The following is a 20,736-nucleotide window of genomic DNA, read 5'->3' on the forward strand; positions in this document are numbered from 1 at the left end:
GAGAGTTTTTTAAAATGGGCAAAAGAGCAGCTCAGAATGGCCATACCAAAGCCGACCGGGGCGTCCAGGCCGCGTGTGACCCCGCAGGTAAAGTGACACTGAGGAAAAAGGTCACTCTGCTGAGAGGAATCTCCATCATCATCGGCACCATCATCGGAGCGGGAATCTTCATCTCTCCTAAGGGCATCCTGAAAAATTCTGGAAGCGTGGGAATGTCACTGGTGGTGTGGGTCGCCTGTGGGGTCCTGTCTTTATTCGGTAAGTGCTACATACACACACACTTCCACACTGTCTCCATCATGTGCACACTTTGTTACTTAGCCTCATTTCACCCTGTCTGTTCTTCAATGGTCAGGACTCCCCAGGACTGACCACCACAGAGCAGACTGTAGTAGTATTTGGGTGGTGGGTCAGCATTCTCAGCACTGCAGTGACACTGACTGACATGGTGGTGGTGAGTGTGTGTGTGTGTGTGTGTTAGTAGTGTGTGTTGCGCTGGTGGCATAAAAGAGAGAATGAGCAGACACAGCAGTGCTGCTGGAGTCACACAGGATGCTGTAGGCCAGATAGTCCTGGTTGCTGGACTGTTCTCAACTGCTGAGAATGACCCACCACCCGAATACTACCTACCTGCTCCGTGGTGGTCAGTCCTGTGGGGTCCTATATTGGAAGTGGAGCTGATGGACATATATAGACATAAGCATATGCATGCATGCAGTTATACACACATATCCATACACATACATACACACAGCCTTTCGCAAACACACTGACACACACGCTTGTTCTTTTTGCTGACTCATACCTCAGGTGTCATTGGCCCATGGCCGGACACTCAGCAGCACGAACAGCGTCAGCGTCTTATTGTACAGTAACACCCAAACAGCCTAACCTCACACTCCTCACTCGTGCGTAATTCGAGCTGTCCCCTCTAATGAATGAAGAGCAGCAGGCAGGCGCAGAGCGGGGCTGTGTCTGCGCTTGAAAAGCCGGCACGTGGTGTGTGTGTGTGTGTGTATGTATGTGTGTCGACAAAACTGTCGCTGCTACTTCCGTAACATGAACTCATTAACTTAGTTCCACACATTGCGCCACACAGCGTGAGAGAAGCAGGTGCTTTAAGAGAGGGCAGGACCCCCGTCTCCCTCCCGTTCATTTAATCCGACTCGGGTCTCATTGTTTCCCCTGTTTGTTTAATGTTCTTTCGGCAGGAACGGGCCTAGAGGCTGGGAGAGACTGAACAGGCCTTGGCCTCCCTCCACCTCTTGCTGCATTTTAACTAGAGAGACTGTGGATCTGTGCTGGTGCTACTTGGTGGTGCTGGTTTTGCTGCATGTAGAGATTAACCAGTGCTAATCAAAGCTTTTAAATAGTAAAAAGGCTAAACAGCAAGATTTAACATGACCATTTGACCCCTGTGACACACTGTCCAAATGTTTGTGGACACCGCTTCTAATAATTCTAATGCATTCAGCTACACACACACAGCTAGTCATGTGGAGATAAGTTAGTTCTGACCCCATGACTTCTCTCCGGGTCATCTTTGCAGCGCTGCTGTGCAGTAATTTCCAGTCACACAAGACCAGGCCCCTATTTCTGTAAGTAAAAAGAGACCAAATTGCTGGCAACTGATTCAGGTCACTGATTTTGTCTTGTCTTGTCTTGTGGCTGAATGCAATCAAATTCTCACAGCAATGTTCTTCAAAATGCAGTAGAAAGCCTTCCTGCCTGAGACGGTTACTCCAACAAAAGCAGGATTGACTCTTTTTAATATCCTTGACTTCAGAAGAAACAATGAATGAGCAGGTGTCCCAATACTTTTGTCCATATAGCGTACTTTACTGCTGAAGTGGATGTGAAGTGGGCTGTGAGAGAGTCTGAATCATCAGTGTAAAAGTTCATTCCATTGTCATGTTGTGCTTGCGAGATAAATATATAAATAAATAAGGCCAGGACTGATAACAACCACAGGACATGCAGTCATACCTTCCCCACCCCTAACAGCAGGTGCTGTTGTTTGCTTTCATCCAGTGGCAGGTAGTGTTCACCTTTATTTCCCTATCCATTTTCTTTCCTGTCAGGTCCTCATGTTTTGAGTTATGTTCTGATTTTTAGATTTGAGTCTGAGTCAAGCCTTGAATCCCTAAGGGTTGAGTCTGAGTTCTTTTCTGAGTCTCATGTTCGAGTCTGAGTCTCTGAGGGACAAGCCTGAGTCAAGTCTTGGATCTCAAAAGTCTGAGTCAAGTCTTCCCTTAGGTTTGAGTTTGAGTTAAGTTTGGAGTTTTAGATTTGAGTCTGAGTCAAGCCTTGAATCCTTAAGGATTGAGTTTGAGTTCTTTTCTGAGTCTCATGTTCGAGTCTGAGTCTCTGAGGGACAAGCCTGAGTCAAGTCTTGAGTCTCAAAAGTCTGAGTCTGAATCAAGTCTTGAGTGTCTGAGGGATGGGCCTTAGCCAGGTCTTAGGTGTAAGAAGTTTAAGTCTGAGTCAAGTCTTATATCCCTAAGATTTGAGTTTGAATGCAGTCCTAAGTCTTTTAGATTAGAGTTGAATTTGTGTACATCTTAAGTGTCAGGTTTGAACTTGAGTCAAGTCTTGAGTGTCTGGGGTTCGAGTCTGAGTCAAGTCTGGAATCCCTAAGGTTTGAGTTTAAGTTGAGTCTCTGAGGTTGTAATGTAAATGTTCTGCTCATAGTCACACTGTGCTAATATGCCTTATATTTAGAATGCCTCTGAAATCAGAGAATTTGAGAGTCTAGTAGATGTCCCAATGTCCCAAGGCCAAACATGTGAGTGTGAGTGTGTGTCAGTGTGAATGAGTGTGTGTGTGTGTGTGTGTGTGTGCATGACAAAAAGAAAGAAACAGAGATTTGTACTGTCTTGGCAGTTATTTTCTTAACAGAACCAAGGCTGTGGAGGTTGATGGCTGTGTGTACAGGGCATGAATTCATTTGTGTGTCAGAGCAGTATTGTTTAACTGTGTGTGTATTCATGTGTGTGTCAGAAGTCATTTCACACTTGTCAGCACTCTTTTGTGCGCTGCCGCCTGCAAGCTTTGAAGAACGCAAGAATTTCAGGCTGCAATATTCACTCTCGGCCCGATCTGCTACCGCCATCCTTCAGAAACAACATCACGGTTATACATCAGAGGACTAGAGTGTGGACGGGGGTCTTATAGCTAGGACTCTGAAGTTGAAAACTGGGCCTACCAAGAATCTGAACTGTTTAAAAGAATAGAACCATGTGATCGTCATGTGATCATCACCATCAGCCACAACATTAAAACCACCTGGCTAATATTATTTAGGTCCTCTTCATGCCACCAAAACAGCTCTGATCTGGCGAGGTATGGACATTAGCAGCAGATCCTTTAAGTCCTGTAAGTTGTGAGATGGGACCTCCATGAGCTTGAGTGAGCCTTGGGCACCCATGACCCTGTCGCTGGTTCACCAGTTGTCCTTCCTTGGAGCACTTTTGGTAGGAATTGACCACTGCATACCAGGAACACCTGTTTTGGAGACGTGCTGACCCAGATTTGGGAGATTCCTTGATCTCTAGAGCTTAAAGAGAGAGAACCCCCTAGTGGCATCTTTGTAGAAGAGTGCAGGGCTAGGGTCCATTAATTCACATCTACAAATAAAACCAATTCTGAGGAATCTGGTGGTGGTGGTGGTGGAGATAGAACCATCAAGCAGGAGCTGGATGACCTCCTCACGCCATGTCAAACTGTCTCGTGCTAGCTTCACATGTCAGATGAGATTCTGGGATTAAAGATTATTTGTTCGCTGTTACAAAACATTGTTTAGAACAAACATCTCATTGTCTATGGAATAAAAAAGCACATTGTTCATCAAGGGAGTCTGGCGGCATTCTTGGAGGTCCAGAATCTATTTTTTTTTTTTTTTGCAGATTCATCCCTAATGACCTGATCTAAAGTGCTAATTAACCAGCAGTGTCATCACATTTGACAGTGTTGAATGTGTCCTGTGGGTGTAAATACCTGGGCTGGCAGTAGTAGCTCAACCAGTTTGAGGGAAATGCCGTTGAGCAACTGGGTTCCGCTCACCCACACACTGGTTATTAAACCACAGTCTGCTGCAGTACTGGTATTTATGCAGAATCGGGACTGCAAAGTGTATCTCCATAAGACACCACGATCCTTTCAGCAAGTATGCTTCTGTACAAAGTACCAGTCAAAAGTTTGGATACATGTGTAGTCTAAGTTGAGTTAATTGAGGCCCAGGTTGAACTAGGTTGAACTGAAAGGATGGAATAGAGACTGTTAAGGGTATTAATGTACATTTACATACTGTAGCTACTTGGCTTCAGAGGTATTTCCACCCTCACACACACACATATACACACTGCCAGGGTCCTACAAGGCCTACAGCATGCTAACTATACCCATGTGTCCGCAGTGTTCTCTTTTTAAAAAACAGAACTATACGTTCAGCTCAGCATTTGGGCCTAATGTTTTTAAGATGATCATCAACACACATTCAACCAGGTGTGTCCAAACTTTTGGGTGGTATTGTAGTACTAGAGCAAGGTTCTTTGACTCGTAACAACAATTATTTATCCAGGCAACATGGACCTATTGGCACCATGATGCTCAATGCCAGGCGTGGGCTATAGGTGGGTATAAAGCCCCTTAGCATTGAGCTGTGGAGCAGTGGAAGAACTGTGGATGGAGCTCCAATCTGTTGGGGGTGATCGTCTAATATCCTGACCTTAAGTCAATAGAGTGTAAGGTCAGATCAGATCAGCTCTTTCTAACGTTTTAACCCCTCTACCCCCACCCCAGGTGCTCTGTCCTATGCTGAGCTGGGTACCTGCATTAAGAAGTCTGGTGGTCACTACACATACATTCTGGAGGCCTTCGGTCCACAGGTGGCTTTCGTGCAGCTGTGGGCGGACATCATCGCCATAAGGTCAGTAAAGCTTCACTGTCCCTCCACATTCAGCCTCACCCAGCAGCTAGGGCGAGAGTAAACACACACACACACACACACACACACACACACATCCAAACATCCACAAAGATCTCAGCCAGGATGTGGTAACCATGTGGATGAGCTGCTGAAATGAAGAGGCTTATGTTAGGAGCACTGGAGCAAGCACAGTAAATTCGGCTCTGTCCCAAACGGCGAAGAGGATTTTCTGCAGATTTCATTGCATGAACCTCTCACGCATAGTAGGATCAGGACCGGGCTCTGGCGGCATCCAACAACAACAGCTTCCCAAGTTTACCTTTACTGCCATTTTTAAGGAGTGAAAAAGTTAACTTACATGAGGTAGAATCATATACTGTATTATAGGGGCAAGGTTAGACAACCCACTGCAGAGCTGTCGGTCACAATACCTTAAGCCTTGGCAGCTGAGGTCAGAACCGGGTGTCAGTTTACGGGAAAGGACGCAAAAATTTGAATGTTTGCTTCCAGGATTGTGGCAGCAAACTGGTTGCACTTGAACCCTGCTACTTTGCATTGACATAGCCATGCCACATCCAACAGTGGCAGCCTGCTGAGCCTGGGTATCGAACCCATAACCCTGTCATCAACATCCCAAAGCTCCAACCGCTGAGCCATTTCTGGACCCCTACATTTCTGGACAAGCTGAGAGATACAAAACCATCACCGAACGCAAAGAAACATGTGGACCGAGGCGTGCCGAGACCAGAATAGCAACAATAGTGTCGATAGTATTTCAGAGGAGAAACTGCTACCTAATGCTTCTTTATGTCGGAGTTAGAAGTGTTATCATTAGTATAACGCCCTGCTTTGTAGTGCTATTCCACACACCAGCCATCAAAGAATCCCAGCAGAGGTCTTCCACCACACAGTCAAACCCCAGACTCATATTCATAGCTATGGGAAATCACCTAAACTAAGAACACGTCCTTGTATTCGGTAGTACCTTGCTAGAGGGTGCCAAAAACACCAGACTGGCACAGTTCCAGAATTCTGAAACATATTTACATAAAATTATATTTCACGAAACAGGATTTCCACCCCCCCCCTCCCACACACACAGTTCTCTCTAAATATCAAAGCATACATCAACCATCAGAACAACAGCAGCAGTAAACAGTATAGCTGCATGATAATTATTAATAGTGATATGATATTTATAATAAAACAACATAAAACCATAATAATTTATTAATATTTTCTATTACAATACATATTGTATAAATATATTTTCTTTATTCTTATCCTGCATTATATATTCTGAATGAAATACAATTAAAGTTATTATTAAGTATTTATACATTAGTTGTTTGTGTATTTATGAAATGATGTTTCTGTAACAGCAACAATATAATAGTAAAAAAAATCAATGTATGAAATTACATTATTATAATTATAATAAAAATATATATGATTATTTCATCACTATAATTATTTGAACATATATTTTATTTTACATGTAATTTATCGTTGCAAAATAGCGATGTATCCGATGTGCTCAGGGGTCTAATGGAAAAAAAAGGGAAAATTTGACAAAACTAAATTAAAGAAAAAAAGCCTTATTATTACATTTTAAATACACAAATAACATTTACATGTAATAAAAACATACAATAAATGAATAATTAATTAAAATAAATAACAATAATAATACTAATAATAATCTTTCTTGATTTTACTGGTTTCATTTTAGGCCTGCTGGAGTGGCTGTGATTTCTCTGGCGTTTGCCCGCTACATTCTGGAGCCGATCTTTATGCCATGCGGAGTGCCTGAGCTCGCTATCAAGCTGACCACAGCAATCGGAATCAGTAAGACTGCCCTTCTTCATGAACTTTCTAATGACATCATGTGTTAAATTTATAACATATAAGAAAAACAGGTGACTTGACCTTTGGCCAGTTTCCTGCCCGTAGGATCAGCACCCTCATTCTTCCACTGCTACACTGTGTACTTGTGTGACTCCACCGACACTGACGGTTAACGTGGGACTCCTTTTCTTTGCAGCCACAGTGATGTACATTAACAGCATGAGCGTGAGCTGGACCGCCAGGCTGCAGATCTTCCTCACATTCAGTAAGCTGCTGGCCATCGCCATCATCATTGTCCCTGGAATGTACCAGCTGTTTAAAGGTAAAGGTCATCTTAGACCAGTGGTTCTCAGTTTTGGAACATTTTTAGGGACTTTTCGCAGCTAGTACCTTTTTTGGTCTGGACCAATCAAACTCAGAATCAGGCATAAAATCTTGATGCTGCATGGTCGCTATGCTGGGGTTGCTAGGCGTTTGCTATAGTGTCCCAGATGGTTGCTATGTGGTTGCTTTGGCGTTCCAAATGGTTGCTGTAACATCCCAGGTGGTTGCTAATGGGTTACTAGGTAGTTGCCTAGGTCTCTCATGTGGTTGCTATGGGGATGCTAGGTGGTTGCTATGGCATTCTATGAGGTTGCTATAGTGTTGCTAGGTAGATGCTATGGTGTTTTAGGTTGTTGCTATCGTCTTCAAGGTGGTTTCTCTGGGGTTGCTATCTGGTTGCTATGGTGTGCCAGTTGGTTGTCGGTAGGTGATTCTTATGGTGTCACAGGTGATTAATACCCTTGATTTCAGAAGAAAGAATAAACAAGCAGGTGTCCCAATACTTTTGTTGTATAGTGGACAGTTATTTGGCGCAGTTTAATCACTCCCTTTTTTAAAATCCAGGGTGAATTACATCTGATCACTCTCAAATTCTATGGGTTAAATAGCCAATCAGGTGTGTTTTAGCTAGGAAAGCACCAAAAAGGGGCGGGAAGTCCAGGATTGGCAACATTCCGATGACAGCCAAACAGAGAGTTCGCTTTGCCAAGCATTAATTAAGCCGTCAAACCACGAAAGGGAACTCGTCCCGTAAAGCTTGAGGAGAGGAAGCACTTGTATAAGTTCACCCTTTTACCTTTGATGATTGACAGGCATTTGTACTTTAAATCAGAACCAGGCCTGTCATCTTTACTGTAGTCATCCAGTCCCTGACAGCCAATCAAAAGAAGAATCCAACACAGTGTCACTGAAACCTGACAACTCATTCATCTGAATCCCTCAATCCGACTCGTCGCTCAGCCATGAGAGCTGCTATTGACACACCCCTGATTTCTCTTTCCTTTAGGAGAGACCAAAAACTTCCAGAATGCCTTTCAAGTGGACTCGGTCCAGCTGACCGGACTGCCTCTCGCCTTCTACTCAGGGATGTACGCCTATGCTGGATGGTGAGTTCAGTAACAACAGAGGTCACTTTTGACCTTGACCTTAGTAGATTGAGTCAAGTATGTCAGGAAATGACTGTAGGAAACATGGACAGCGCAACGACTCTCAAAACTGAGGCAACCACAGGTCTAGCACCTCTGCTGGATGGCTGCAGTATGATGTGTAGCTCCGCCCATCTCCATTTGTTTCAATGACAAAACTCAGCCCATTTCCACTGTCTTTCCATCTCCAGTGTCTCTAAATTTTAGTAGTTAGTTCTCCTTGTGCTGATATCGGCCCATTTTTATGTTCTGCTATATCATAAGAAGGCGGGGCTGCATATAGCAGGAGGCTGGAAGAGACCAGGCGCCTGCAGTACCTTCATGGCGCCCCTTCTGTTCATTACATGAGCTGATCTGTAGTGGAACTGATGAGACGCACTTTTACTTTCGGAGCGTCCACTTACTGGACAAACTGGGAATCCAGGGGGAAATACACTCTGCTTCTGCGCTGGAAGCTCAATGAAGGCGGTCTGAGACACTCAGGTCTATCAAATGAGTAAGGGAAGTCTGGCTCAGCCAATAGTCTCTACTACGCAGATTTGACAACATTGTGGACAGTTCGGCCAGGCTAAATTGTGCAGTTGGGGGCAAGGCAGGACTGGTGCCCTGACCAGAGGGTATTAATGTCTTGTGGAAAATAATTGCAGGTTGGCTCTGGACTGACCTCTGGTCAAGAAGTAGTGGATATGAAGACGTATGGATGGAAGAATGCGCCGATGCTTAACTAACAAAGATAACAGAGTCTGTCTTTGTTTACAGGTTTTACTTGAATTTTGTGACGGAGGAGGTGGAAAATCCTGAGAGGTAAGTAGAGTCTTTGCAACTTAGCACCATGCTGCCTAATGCCAGGTGTGAACTAGAGGGGTACAAAGCCCCCCAGCATTGAGCTGAGCTCTCTGGAATGATGGATGGTGCTCCATCCAATACTTTTGGGATGAGCTGGGGAGTTGGGGATGAGGTGGGGTTAGTGTAGCAATGCCAGTTTTGAACTGCAAAAATAAGAAGGGGTGTCCACATACTTTTTACCATACAGTATACAATAAGGGGCGCAGTAACAGCAACAGCCTGCTGAATTCTCAGGTATAAAGACATGGCACCCCTCCATCCCACACTTGGCACTGGACGTCTTGGGCTCAAGTGCAGGTCCTACAGTGCATCTGCTTCTACAGGCCGTGTTCTCTTATGGATGTTCTCCTTAGTGTAGCAATGCATGTTTTAATGCAACTGTATCCACTAATACAAATGGGTGTCCACAAACTTTTGGGCATACAGTGTACCATAAGGGCTTCAGAAACAGCAACAGCCTGCTGATTCTCAGGGATAGAAGAAGACATGGTACCTCTCTAGCCCGCACTTGGCACTGCACAGGCCCTCCAGTGCTCTGCAGATCTGGTTCTACAGTCCATGCCAACAATTCCAGTACTGATGCAACTGTATCCACTACTCCAAAGGGGTGTCCACAAACATTTGGCTATGCAGCGTACCACAACTTTCTGCCATGTTTTCCAGAAACGTCCCTTTGGCCATCTGCATCTCCATGGTGATTGTAACTGTGTGCTACACTCTGACCAACGTGGCCTACTACACAGTAATGTCAGCAGCCGATCTACTGGCCTCACGTGCCGTTGCTGTGGTGAGTCTGGGAATCTGACCGTCATTTAATAACGGAGTTCTAAACCTGATGCCTATTTATCATTTGCAGCGGTTTGTTTGCGCCCCAGGTCTGACCAGTAAACACGTTAGTTGATTTCGCTTGAACAAAGTCTGATCACTGTAATCAGGCAGCTGCCTGTGCATCTCACACACCATTATCCCTTCTCCCCAGGTGTGTGTGTGTGTGAGGAGAGGCAGTCACGTCTATAATAAAAGTCTCCAGCACCTTAAAATCATGCTCTACACCCGCCATTAATGACTGTAATAGCCCACACCTTGTTTCTGGGGAAAAGTAAATGTAATTTCATCGAGGCGTTTATTCTTAATGTCTGTCTGTTTCTTTGCAGCAGTAATCATATATCTCTCACTCCAACTGACAGCAGCGCAGAGCCTGTGTTCGTCTGCTTGTGTGTGTGTGTGTGTATCTGAAAGTGCGTATGTGTGGGTTAGTGTTAGCGTAGATCTCCAGCAAGGCTCGGAGATGCTCTAAAAGCTTTCTCATCCCATTAGACCCGCGTAATGCACTCATTTATGCCCTGTTGCTCTCCGCCTGTCACTCCACACGTTCGCTCTGATGGGGAAGATGAGGCCTTTTTACCGCACCTATTATTCATAAACACAAACAGCACTCAGAATAGAAGAAAATGAAAGATCAATGTTGTGTTCTTATTTGTTTAAACAAATGTTTTCACCTCTCTTTCTCTCTCTCTCTCTCTCTCTCTCTCTCTCTCTCTCTCTCTCTCTCTTTCATTCCCCCCTAGACTTTTGCAGAGAAGCTGATGGGGAACTTCTCCATGGCAGTTCCGATATTTGTAGCCCTTTCCTGCTTCGGCTCCATGAATGGATGTCTGTTTGCCATCTCCAGGTGAGCAAGGCACGATCTGCTTAGCGATCTTAAAATGTAGGGATGTCCCGATCAGATCCAGTGGCATATTTTGAGGGATCGAGGGGGGCTGCCACTATAATGCGAGGATTGCTGGGACCCAGCAAATCCCAGGTCATACTGCTTGCCATCAGCAGCCGGAGCCTGAGAGAGCACAATTGGCCTTGCTCACTCAGGGGTGGGTTGACATCACCATGGTTGGTGGTTCTAAGAGGCAGTGGCTGGCTTTACATGTGTCGGAAAGGACTAAAATTGGTAGAATTTAATTTTAAAAATGTAATTTAACTTTTGAATTAATTTGAATCCCAATCCAGAACTGATTCTTTGTTTTAACCACGTTGTTAGTAGCTCCATCTTGTAAGTGAGTATGTTCTCAGAAGGTAAATGAAAGAGTTTAGCGTCTGCAGTGTGGAGCTATTTTACAGTTGAACATGAAAACAGACGGTCAGATATCTGACCCTTTAAAAAGTGAAAAACAGCAGCTGCTAAGCTGGTGAGGAGCAAATGTTCACCATTGCCATGTCAGACAGGTGGGCAGTCATTGAAAAGATTAGTTCTGATTATCAGAGTGTGGCTAACGACTCTGGCAGATCTGACAGAACAGCCTATTTAAAAACAGAGCCAGAAGGTAGCACAGACATGGAAAACACTGGCATCCCTTCGCTCTACTATTAACAAACCTGAGTAATCATAAGCAAGCAGTCACTGAATGCAATCAAATCATTACAGCAGTACTTTTTTCAGTGGAAAGCAGAGACCATTACTCTTTTTTAATACCCTCGATTCCTTAAGAAACAGTAAATGAGCAGGTGTCCCAATACTTTTGTCCATATAGTGTGTATTTTTGTCATTGGGTCACATTTATTTTGATGGTCCTTAATAGATTGTATGTAGATGCTAAAACTGTTGACTGACTGTTGAATTCATAGATAATTAACGATCTTTGCAGTTAAAGAGTTCTTTAATGATGGCTTTATTATTGTTATTATTATTATTATTATTATTATTAAAAAAAATAATAATGTGCCTTTATAGTTAGATACGCTTGCACAGTACAATCTCGGTTCTACAGTCTTCTTTTTGCATATCCTGGCTTAGAAGGCCAGAGTCAGAATGCAGGAACAGCCATCCTACAGCGCCCCCTGGAGCAGAGAGGTTTAAAAACAGAATGCAACAATATTATTATTATTAGAATCATTTGATATTCATTAATTATTTTTTTTAAATTGTGATTCTATGTTGTGTACATGTTCATGCTGTCCCAAATGCTGAATTTCACCAGTGCATAGCTGCTTGTTATTCTGTTATTGGGTGTTTTTCTCAGTGTAACACCTGCTTTGTTGTCCACAAATTGCTGGCCATACACAGTTCTTTCAGACTGACGGTGACGAACAGAGTCTTAGAGAAAAATACATGTTGCATGTAAATGTCAGCTACTGTGAGCTTTGCTTCAGACACGTCTATTAGAGCCCAACAGGCTGATGTTTTTCATTATTCCAGCCACTGCTGAACCACTGCTCATTTCTCAGCGTCTGCTCCCTCATAAAACCCTTCATTCTTTTACAGGATGTTCTTTGTAGCGTCTCGAGAAGGCCAACTTCCTGAGGTTCTGTCAATGATTCACGTCCGCCGGCACACACCGATAGCAGCTGTGATTGTACTGGTAAGTCAGGAAGATGCACATACACAGATCAGCCATAACATTAAAACCACCTGCCTGATTTTATATATAGGTTCCCCCTTGTTCAGCAAAAACAGCTCTGACCTGCCGAGGCACGAACACCACAAGACCTCTGAAGGTGTCCTGTGATATCTGGAACTTTAGGAATTTAGCAGTCCTGTAAGTTGTGAGGTGGGACCTCCATGAGCATCAGTGAACCTTGGGTGTCCATGATCCTTGGTTGACCTTCCTTGGAGCACTTTTGGTAGGTGCTGACCACTTCCAAGGGATCAAGACCCAAGCAAGACGTTCTTCCACAAAGGAACATAATGTAGAGGTTTATTTAAGCAGGTTAACGATTGAGCTACTGAGGGGCATATTCCCTGTCCAAAAGTTTGTGGACACCTCACTTTGCCGCAGTGACAGTCTTTACTCTTCTGGAAAGGCTTTGCGCCAGATTGCACTGGAATATTGGAATTTTGTTGTGAGGGTTTTATTGCATTCAGCCATGAGGCATCAGTGAGATCAGGTTCTGATGTAGGATGATTAGTCGATGGTGATGGCTGCACCTTAAAGCAGCTGAATTAAAAGAGGTGTCTGAATACTTTTGGACATTTGTCTTCATATAGAAATGAGTGCTAACGGATTTGTACCTCCTTCCCTGCAGTATCCCGTCACTCTACTCATCCTGTTTCTGGGGGACATCTACAGCTTGCTGAACTTCATGAGCTTTCTCCGTTGGCTCTTCATCGGGGTGGCTGTGGTGGGGCTCATCTACCTGCGCTACACACGCCCCGACATGCCCCGTCCCTTCAAGGTAACATGACCTGACGTGGATCTATCTACACTCATAGCAGTGAGTGGTACAGCCTACTCTGGGTTCTACCACAAGTGCTGCAGAACCAACCATCTAATCAAGAGCTCCTCTATAGCGCCGGGGTAGAGTTTTACATTGTAAGCAATACACTGATCAGCCACAACATTAGTACCACCTTCCTAATATTGAGTAGGTCCCCCTTGAGTAGGTCCTCCTTGAGTAGGTCCCCCAGATCTGACCATTCAAGGAATGGACTCCACAGGACCTCTGAAGGCGTCTGAGGTATCTATCACCAAGACTAGCCTCAGTGAGCCACAGTGTCGCCAGTTCACCGCTTGTCCTTCTCGGACCACTTTTGGTAGGTAGGCAGCAACACCCCACAAGACCTGCCCAATGTTTTGGAGATGTTCTGACCCAGTCGTCTAGCCATAACAATTTTTAGCTCAGATCCTTGTGCTTGCTTCCATGAACTGACTTGCTGCTTAAATCCACATCTTATCTATGGATGAAGGTGCTGATGTTGGTAGATGTTGCTGATGTGGTACTAATGTTATGGCTGATTGGTGAAGATCTATAGTTCTGTGATGAGAGAAATGAGTGGACTTGAATTAGTTGTAGCAAATCAACACAACACTCCAGCATAGTTCACTGCCCCGCACTCCAGTGCTGCACAATCAGTTGTACAACTTAACCCCTGACCAGTACGTCTTCATACTCTTAATGATATCCATAGGCACTGTGCCAAAGTTTCAGACAGTCAGTATAGTTGCTGTGAATGTAGAAACAGTAGACACCCCAATATCTTGTTTAGCAACATTGCTAAGATGCTGATCTATGGATTTGTTCGGGTCACCTGACTTACTTTAATGAAGAACTGATTACATAAACTAGGCGCTGGGCTGTAAATACTCCTGGTCCAAAAGTTTGTGGACACCCCTCCCAATGAATGCTTTCAGCTACTTTAAGTTTCACTGACACAGATATGCAAATCCAATCAAACAGCTTGTCTAGTCCCAGGAGAGAAGTACTGCCAGTAGAATAAGACTCTCTGGAGCAGATAAACCTGAACCAGTTGCCACCATGCTGCCTAATAATGCCAGGCACAGGTAAGAGGCAGGGGCACTGTTTGCAGGGAGGTAGGATGAGTCTAAGGACCTGTTACTGACAGGGGCCCTGAAAATGTATTAATTTTGTTGTAGAGTTGTAGAATGTTGGAGCATTTCTATTGGTCCATTCATGATGGCATTCAGACCCAACATAAGAACAGCTATGTTCAAATGTGGGAACGAGGCGCCGAGTGGTTCAAAGATCACGAGTTTGAATCCTGAATCCATGCTGCTTCGCCATCAGCAGCCAGAGACTGAGAGAGCACAATAGGCCATGCTCTCTCTGGGTGGGTAGATGGCGCTCTCTGCCCTTATCAGTCCCATTGTGATGCTGGTCGGCACAGGTGCCTGTTTAATCCTAATGTCAGGAGGAAGCAAAAGGGAGTCCTAGTCCTAGAGTCGTAGTGAGTGGGTCGGTTTATTTTCTCAGCTAAATTGGGGTGAAAAAATGCCAGGACTGTTGTGATGCTGATCTGATTGCGATGTTACCTTCTCCTCCAGGTCCCGATCTTCATCCCAGCTGTTTTCTCCTTCACAAGCTTCTTCATGGTCTTCCTCTCACTGTACTCTGACCCGGTCAACACCGGCATCGGATTTGCCATCTCGCTCACGGGAATCCCGGCCTACTACATTTTAATCGTCTTCGACAAGAGACCCAAGTGGTTCCAGAGATTCTCAGGTCTGTGACGATAACCGTCCTAAAATTCTCCATGAACTTATGTAGTCTAACAAACACAGCCTGCCTGTATTGTCCAGTCTGACAGTGTTTTGAGGTTGAGACGGTCAGTATGGAGGAGATGTCTAATACTGTATATGTTTGGGCTTTATTTTGCAGACTGGGTGAACAGATCGCTGCAGATCATCCTGGAGGTGGTTCCTGCTGAGAACTGACCCTTCCTGACTCCCCTCATCCCTCGTTCCCCCTTTCAATCCTCGCTCTTTTATAGAACATGCTCCCTTCATCCCTCTCTCATTTTCCATCCTCTTTTATGTTTTCTAGAACACACTCCCCTGAGCGACCTGCTCTCGCTCCCTCGCTCCATGAGAGAGAATGAGAGAGACCTTTCACAACCCATCCAGGAAAACACTTCCACTCTCGCTGTTCTTACACACATCTATAATTTGCATTCACCTTCCTCTTTCTAACCTTTTGTTGGGAACTCAAAATTGTATTTTTGGAGTGTATTCGCTAAGAGATACAATATATGTCCAAAGGTTTGTGGACACCCCTTCTAATGAATGCATTCAGCTACTTTAGGCTGCACAGATGTACAAATGCTCACACGTACAGAGAATTATTGCCAAAATCATATAGAGCTGTCCGTAGCAGATAAACATGAACCTATTGCCACCATGCTGCCTAATAATGCCAGGCGTGGTGCTAGAGGGGTGTAAAGCCCCCCAGCATTGAGCTGTGGAGCAGTGGAAGAACTGTGTTCTCTGGAATGATGGATGGTGGAGCTCCATCCAGTACTTTTGGGATGAGTTGGGGAGTTGAGGATGAGTTAGTCATCCAACATCCTGACCTCACTAACATTCTTTTACTGTAAGTGAATGCAATCAAATCCTCACAGCAATACTCCTCCAAAGTCTAGGAGGAAGCCTTCTTCTTACCTGGACAGTAGAGAGACAGTTACTCCAACAAAAGCAGGATCAACTCTTTTTAATACCCTTTCAGAAGAAACAATGAATGTACAGGTGTCCCAATACTTTTGTCCATATAGTGTATATATGCTGTAATGTTTAGTTCCAACACGAAATTGAACGCATCTGCCTGTCCTGTCAGAGATGTCAGAACATCCACTGGGTTTCCCTGGGATTTTTTTGTGTCAGTCACATGGTCCCAAAGGGATTGCTGGACAAATGAGTCAAATTCTTGTCATGTGTTTGTGCTGACTTTGCAAAGATGCTATAAAATATGAGACATAAGACATGACAGGCGTCAAGATGTAGATTGCAAGCCTCCATCCAGCCGTGCAGAACATTTCCCAAGTCTTAATGGCTGCAGTGTAATGCTCTGCCACTATGGCGCAGGGTCGCAAGTTCGAATCCCAAGCTTTGCCATCAACAGCCGGAGTCTGAGACAGCACAATTGGCTGTGCTCTCTCCGGGTGGGTAGATGGCGATCTTTGCCCTTATCACTCTTGTAGTGATGTTGGCTGGCACAGGCCTCTGTAAGCTGGTGCTGGGGACCTGGGCTTTCCTCTGAGCATATCGGCTGGCAGGAAAGAGGCGATGGCTGGCTTTGCATGTATCAGAGGACAAATGTGTTAAGTCCTTACCCTCCCAGTATTGGGAGCATTGCTAGTGCTAGCAGGAGCTACAAACCAGTGGGTCACCAAATACCAAATTGGGAGAAAAAAGGGGACCATTTCTATAAAACAAAATGTATGTAGACATAGGTTGAGCAGAAAGATTATTTCCTTCAGTATATTTCCACCTACTGTCCAAAATACCTGCAGTTTTGATCGGGAAATCATTGCGGAAGCTTTGATGGTAAATGACGAGGCTATGTAAGCTGAACTAATCCAAACAGGGCTTGGTTTCAGTGAAATGTCTCGCCATGCAGGTCACCACAGGGCTGCCGAAGTTGAATTACTGAACCTGAGCTGTGCAGAGTGTTTCAACAGCAGCAGTCCAAGGGCTGTTCCCTTTCTTATCTACAGAACAGCAGGGGGCGCACTGACACAGAATTTGTATCTACTTAAAATTTTGCATGGACTTTTTCCCCCATGTTCTTACCAGCCAGGATTGAATTCACTGGTCATGCCGAGAGTTTTGGATTTGGGTTGGAACTGAACTTTACAGAGATGCAGAGCTCCAGTAACCACTGCTGTACTTCTTCCCATGCATGTATATCATGCAGTCAGAAGAAAGCAGCATATTCCTGTCATTTCAACTTTTTTATAGAAGTCTAATGGAAACATTTTACAACCATAAATAACCGAAATGAACATTTTAATGACGCACAATCAAATTGTCTCGGAAATGTTACAGAAAAGCATTTTAGAAATTTGCATATTGCTGGTTGAGGGTTAGAACTGGTCAAAGGGGGGAAATGGTGCTAGCTGCTAGCCTCAGTTTGTGAAGATTGACCTACACTAGCTTAAAATGTGCACTGTAAAAAAAACTGAGGGCTTCAGAAGGGTTCTTTGGATCTGTACTGTTGAAATGTCGTTGTTTTGGTTCCTTTCCAAGAACTTTCCAACGTATGCTTCAATAGAATATCTGCTGCATCTGTAGCATCCTGCCATAATATGGACAATGTTGATGCTTTGAAAAGAAAAGAAAACCTTAAATTAATCTATTTTGGAAATTGATAAATGATTGTCTTGAGAAGAGTGGCTGTACGCTGAAGATGCAGCAGATTGAGATCTATTAAAAGGCTCTTCAAGGCAGTGGTCCCAACTCTGGTGGAATTCTGGAGGACCCCCTGCTCTGCACATCATAGTGTTTACCCTGATCCAGCTAATCTGCTCATTACCAGTCCTTCCTGAGCTGAAGGTGGTGTGCAGGACAGGGGGTTCCTCCTGGACCAGGGTTGGAAACCACTGCTTTAAGGCAATAACTCGCAAACTGGTCCTCGAGGATCTTCAGACAGTCCACACTGTTGCTCCCAGAGATGGCAAATTCAGGCTGAGATAGCAAAAATGCTCCCCATGATTTTGCTCCAGCTGCCTGGGGCAGATTTTTTCTTTTCTAAGCTAAGCTGCAGTAGAGCTGCCCAGGCAGCTTGAACACAATCCTGGGGCTGATTTGTACTTTCAGGAAAATTCAACAACGTTCAAGAAAATTCTAAAGCTAAGCTGCAGAATTTCTGCCCAGTTGAAACTAAATCAACTGGGATTTTTACTTGCTGGATCTGAATGTTCCACCTCTAGTTGCTGTATGCCTGAATGTCGTACATGATCAAGTTAAGGTTATGTAGACATTGGCTCCAAGCAGCTCAGCGGTCTAATTCACTGGCACTACGGCCCTGGGGTCGCAAGATCTAGATAGTTGCCATCAGCAGCCAGAATCAGAGAGTGCACAACTGATCCTGCTCTCTTTGTTGAAAGTAAAATTCTGTAGTCCCAAGGATCAGTTCGAGGACGACTCAAATTTTAAGGAACCCAAATTTGTTGTTGTTTTATTGCCACAAAGAACAGGTCTGACCTTTTTATTTAAACATAGAATCTGAACACTTTTCATTCTTTGCTGGCAGTATGTATGTTTGTACCTCAACCTTTCATCCACTTCTGACCTTCTAGCAGATGGTCAGCGTGGTGTACTGTAGCGATTTATGCCATTGTTGTTGTTGTTGTTGTTGTTGTTGTTTTTTTGTTTATTTTTATACCTCAGAAAGCAATTCCGCTTGAGGGCTTTTTTACACTAAGAACAACCATAGATCAGGTTGATATTTGCACATAACACTGAAAAGCAAGTCTACTCGCGTCATCGCAGGGAATGACACTGCGAGAAACGACAGTGAGACGTACTTCACAGGCTATGTCTGTATCACATCAGCTGCTTGAAAGGAGTCTGATTACAGTCAGAACTGTAGCGTTCATTCTTTGGGAATGTGTGATTTCATTTTGAATGAAATGCAGAACACGTAAAAAAAAATAATAATAATAATAACGAGCGAAGGAAGGCTCTCGTCAAGCTTTTTTAATATCTATCTTTCGTATGCAGTCAAAGTCCTGTTGTGACATTTTGTGAATGTAAGCCAGAGCTTTTTGTAAAGTGTATTTGTTGAGTAGATGTGTTTGTTGCTGAGGTAGTGCTGTATGAAGTAGTTTTTATTGCACTGTCTGGTCTGTTCTGTTCTGTACGGTGACAAAGCGGTACTGACATTATTAACACTGCTGCTTTTTTAAGAGTTTGAGTAGATCTCAGTAGAACACTGTATATTTTCTGGAATAATCTCATATATTGTTTTGCTATGAGTTTTTTTTTTTTTTTACTTAATCACTTTTGGTCATGTTTTTTTGAGAAATGTGATATGATTCCATACAGTGTTCCCTTTATTACTGTAGATAAAGACACTGGCAGTCAAAAAGAATTGCCCAGATGTTTTGTAGTGATTACTGGTACACATACTGGTACACACTGGTATCATTTTGTAGGTCCTCCTACTCTCTTATGGTGCTTTTCCATTACATGGTACCTACACTACTCTACTGGACTTTGCCTAGCTTTTCCATTAGGCAAACTGGGTACCTAGTACCTGCCCAGCACTACTGGCCCAACTGGGAATTTAGAGAGTTTTGTCCTCAAGTTCTGTGTTGGCCTCACATATGGATGCCCACCAGGGTCAGTGATGGGACATCTGGACAGTAGGGTTTAAACATGGGCCATACCTGGGTTATACACTGCATACAGGGTCTAAATTAAGGTGGGCTGGAACGATGCGGCCCATCTGGAACCCACCTAGACTACAGTTCACATGTTTGAGCCACACTTGAGCATGGTCACTAGGACGTCCATTCAAAAACCACATGATCAACACATCTGAACATCTGAACTTTTTTTTTTTGACTGCCAGTACGTTTTTATTCTATTGAGGGAAGTTGAAAATTATGAAAAGTTTGAAAATCAAATTTATTATATTAAATATGACAAAAAGTGATTTGGTTAAAAAAAATACAATGTGTACAATCTTTTTCTAACATGGTTTGATTAAAGAAGAAGACTCCATCAAACGATAGCTTCTCATATGTAAGACTTTATATTTAATTTCAGTTGACTTCTTTTGAGTTATTTTTGTTGTTTTGTTGTTTTAATATCTACCGTTTCAGCAGACAGCTGTTTTTGTAAGTGTTGGTCCAGAGGTGTGATGCTCCAGCTCCTAAATATAGAGCTTAGCACTCTACCTCGTTTAGCACACCTGTTTCAACCCACCAGCTAATTAGCAACACCTTCAGGGGAGTTGAATGTGGTGTGTTAGAGATGGAAATACACTAATCTCTTTAGAGCTGAGTTTAACACCTCTGTGTTAGTCACTGTTCAATTTACTCTTTGTCAGTATTTGATATTCTTGTATTGAATAGATGATTCTATTTATACTAAATATTATTATTATCAACTTTACTAAATAAATCTATTTAAATGTGTTTTACTAACAGATCTTGTCATATTTTTGTGCTTTTTTCATGACTCCTCTTGAATACCTTTGTATACAAAGCCATAGTTTGTAGTTTTTGGTTTCATAGACAAACTAGCCCTGGTTTCCAAGACTAACTAGGCCTGGTTCCCAAGACTAACTAGGCCTGGTTCCATAGACATACTAATTCTTATTCCACAGACAAGCTAGCTCTGGTCCTCTAGACTAACTAACCCTGGTTCTTTAGACAAACTAGCTCTGGTTCCCAATACTAACTAGTCCTGGTTC

The 20,736-nt window shown here is 43.7% G+C and overlaps 1 protein-coding gene across 1 annotated transcript in view; it reads left to right on the plus strand.

Moving 5' to 3' along the window:
• slc7a11 (solute carrier family 7 member 11) overlaps positions 1-20,361 on the plus strand; it is a 20,451-nt gene extending 90 nt beyond the window's left edge. Inside the window, exons 1-12 of the mRNA XM_072663309.1 lie at positions 1-258; positions 4,801-4,927; positions 6,660-6,775; positions 6,972-7,097; positions 8,106-8,205; positions 9,004-9,048; positions 9,754-9,877; positions 10,659-10,762; positions 12,347-12,443; positions 13,108-13,257; positions 14,865-15,042; positions 15,199-20,361. The exon at positions 1-258 is cut by the window's left edge and continues 90 nt beyond it. Of these exons, the coding sequence (XP_072519410.1) occupies positions 15-258; positions 4,801-4,927; positions 6,660-6,775; positions 6,972-7,097; positions 8,106-8,205; positions 9,004-9,048; positions 9,754-9,877; positions 10,659-10,762; positions 12,347-12,443; positions 13,108-13,257; positions 14,865-15,042; positions 15,199-15,254 (1,467 nt within the window). The 5' untranslated portion in view covers positions 1-14 and the 3' untranslated portion in view covers positions 15,255-20,361. The remainder of the gene's footprint in view (positions 259-4,800; positions 4,928-6,659; positions 6,776-6,971; positions 7,098-8,105; positions 8,206-9,003; positions 9,049-9,753; positions 9,878-10,658; positions 10,763-12,346; positions 12,444-13,107; positions 13,258-14,864; positions 15,043-15,198) is intronic.
• The last annotated feature ends 375 nt before the right edge of the window (positions 20,362-20,736 follow it).

Source organism: Salminus brasiliensis, chromosome 19 (assembly GCF_030463535.1).
Source record: "Salminus brasiliensis chromosome 19, fSalBra1.hap2, whole genome shotgun sequence".
NCBI classification, from domain to species: Eukaryota; Metazoa; Chordata; class Actinopteri; order Characiformes; family Bryconidae; genus Salminus; species Salminus brasiliensis.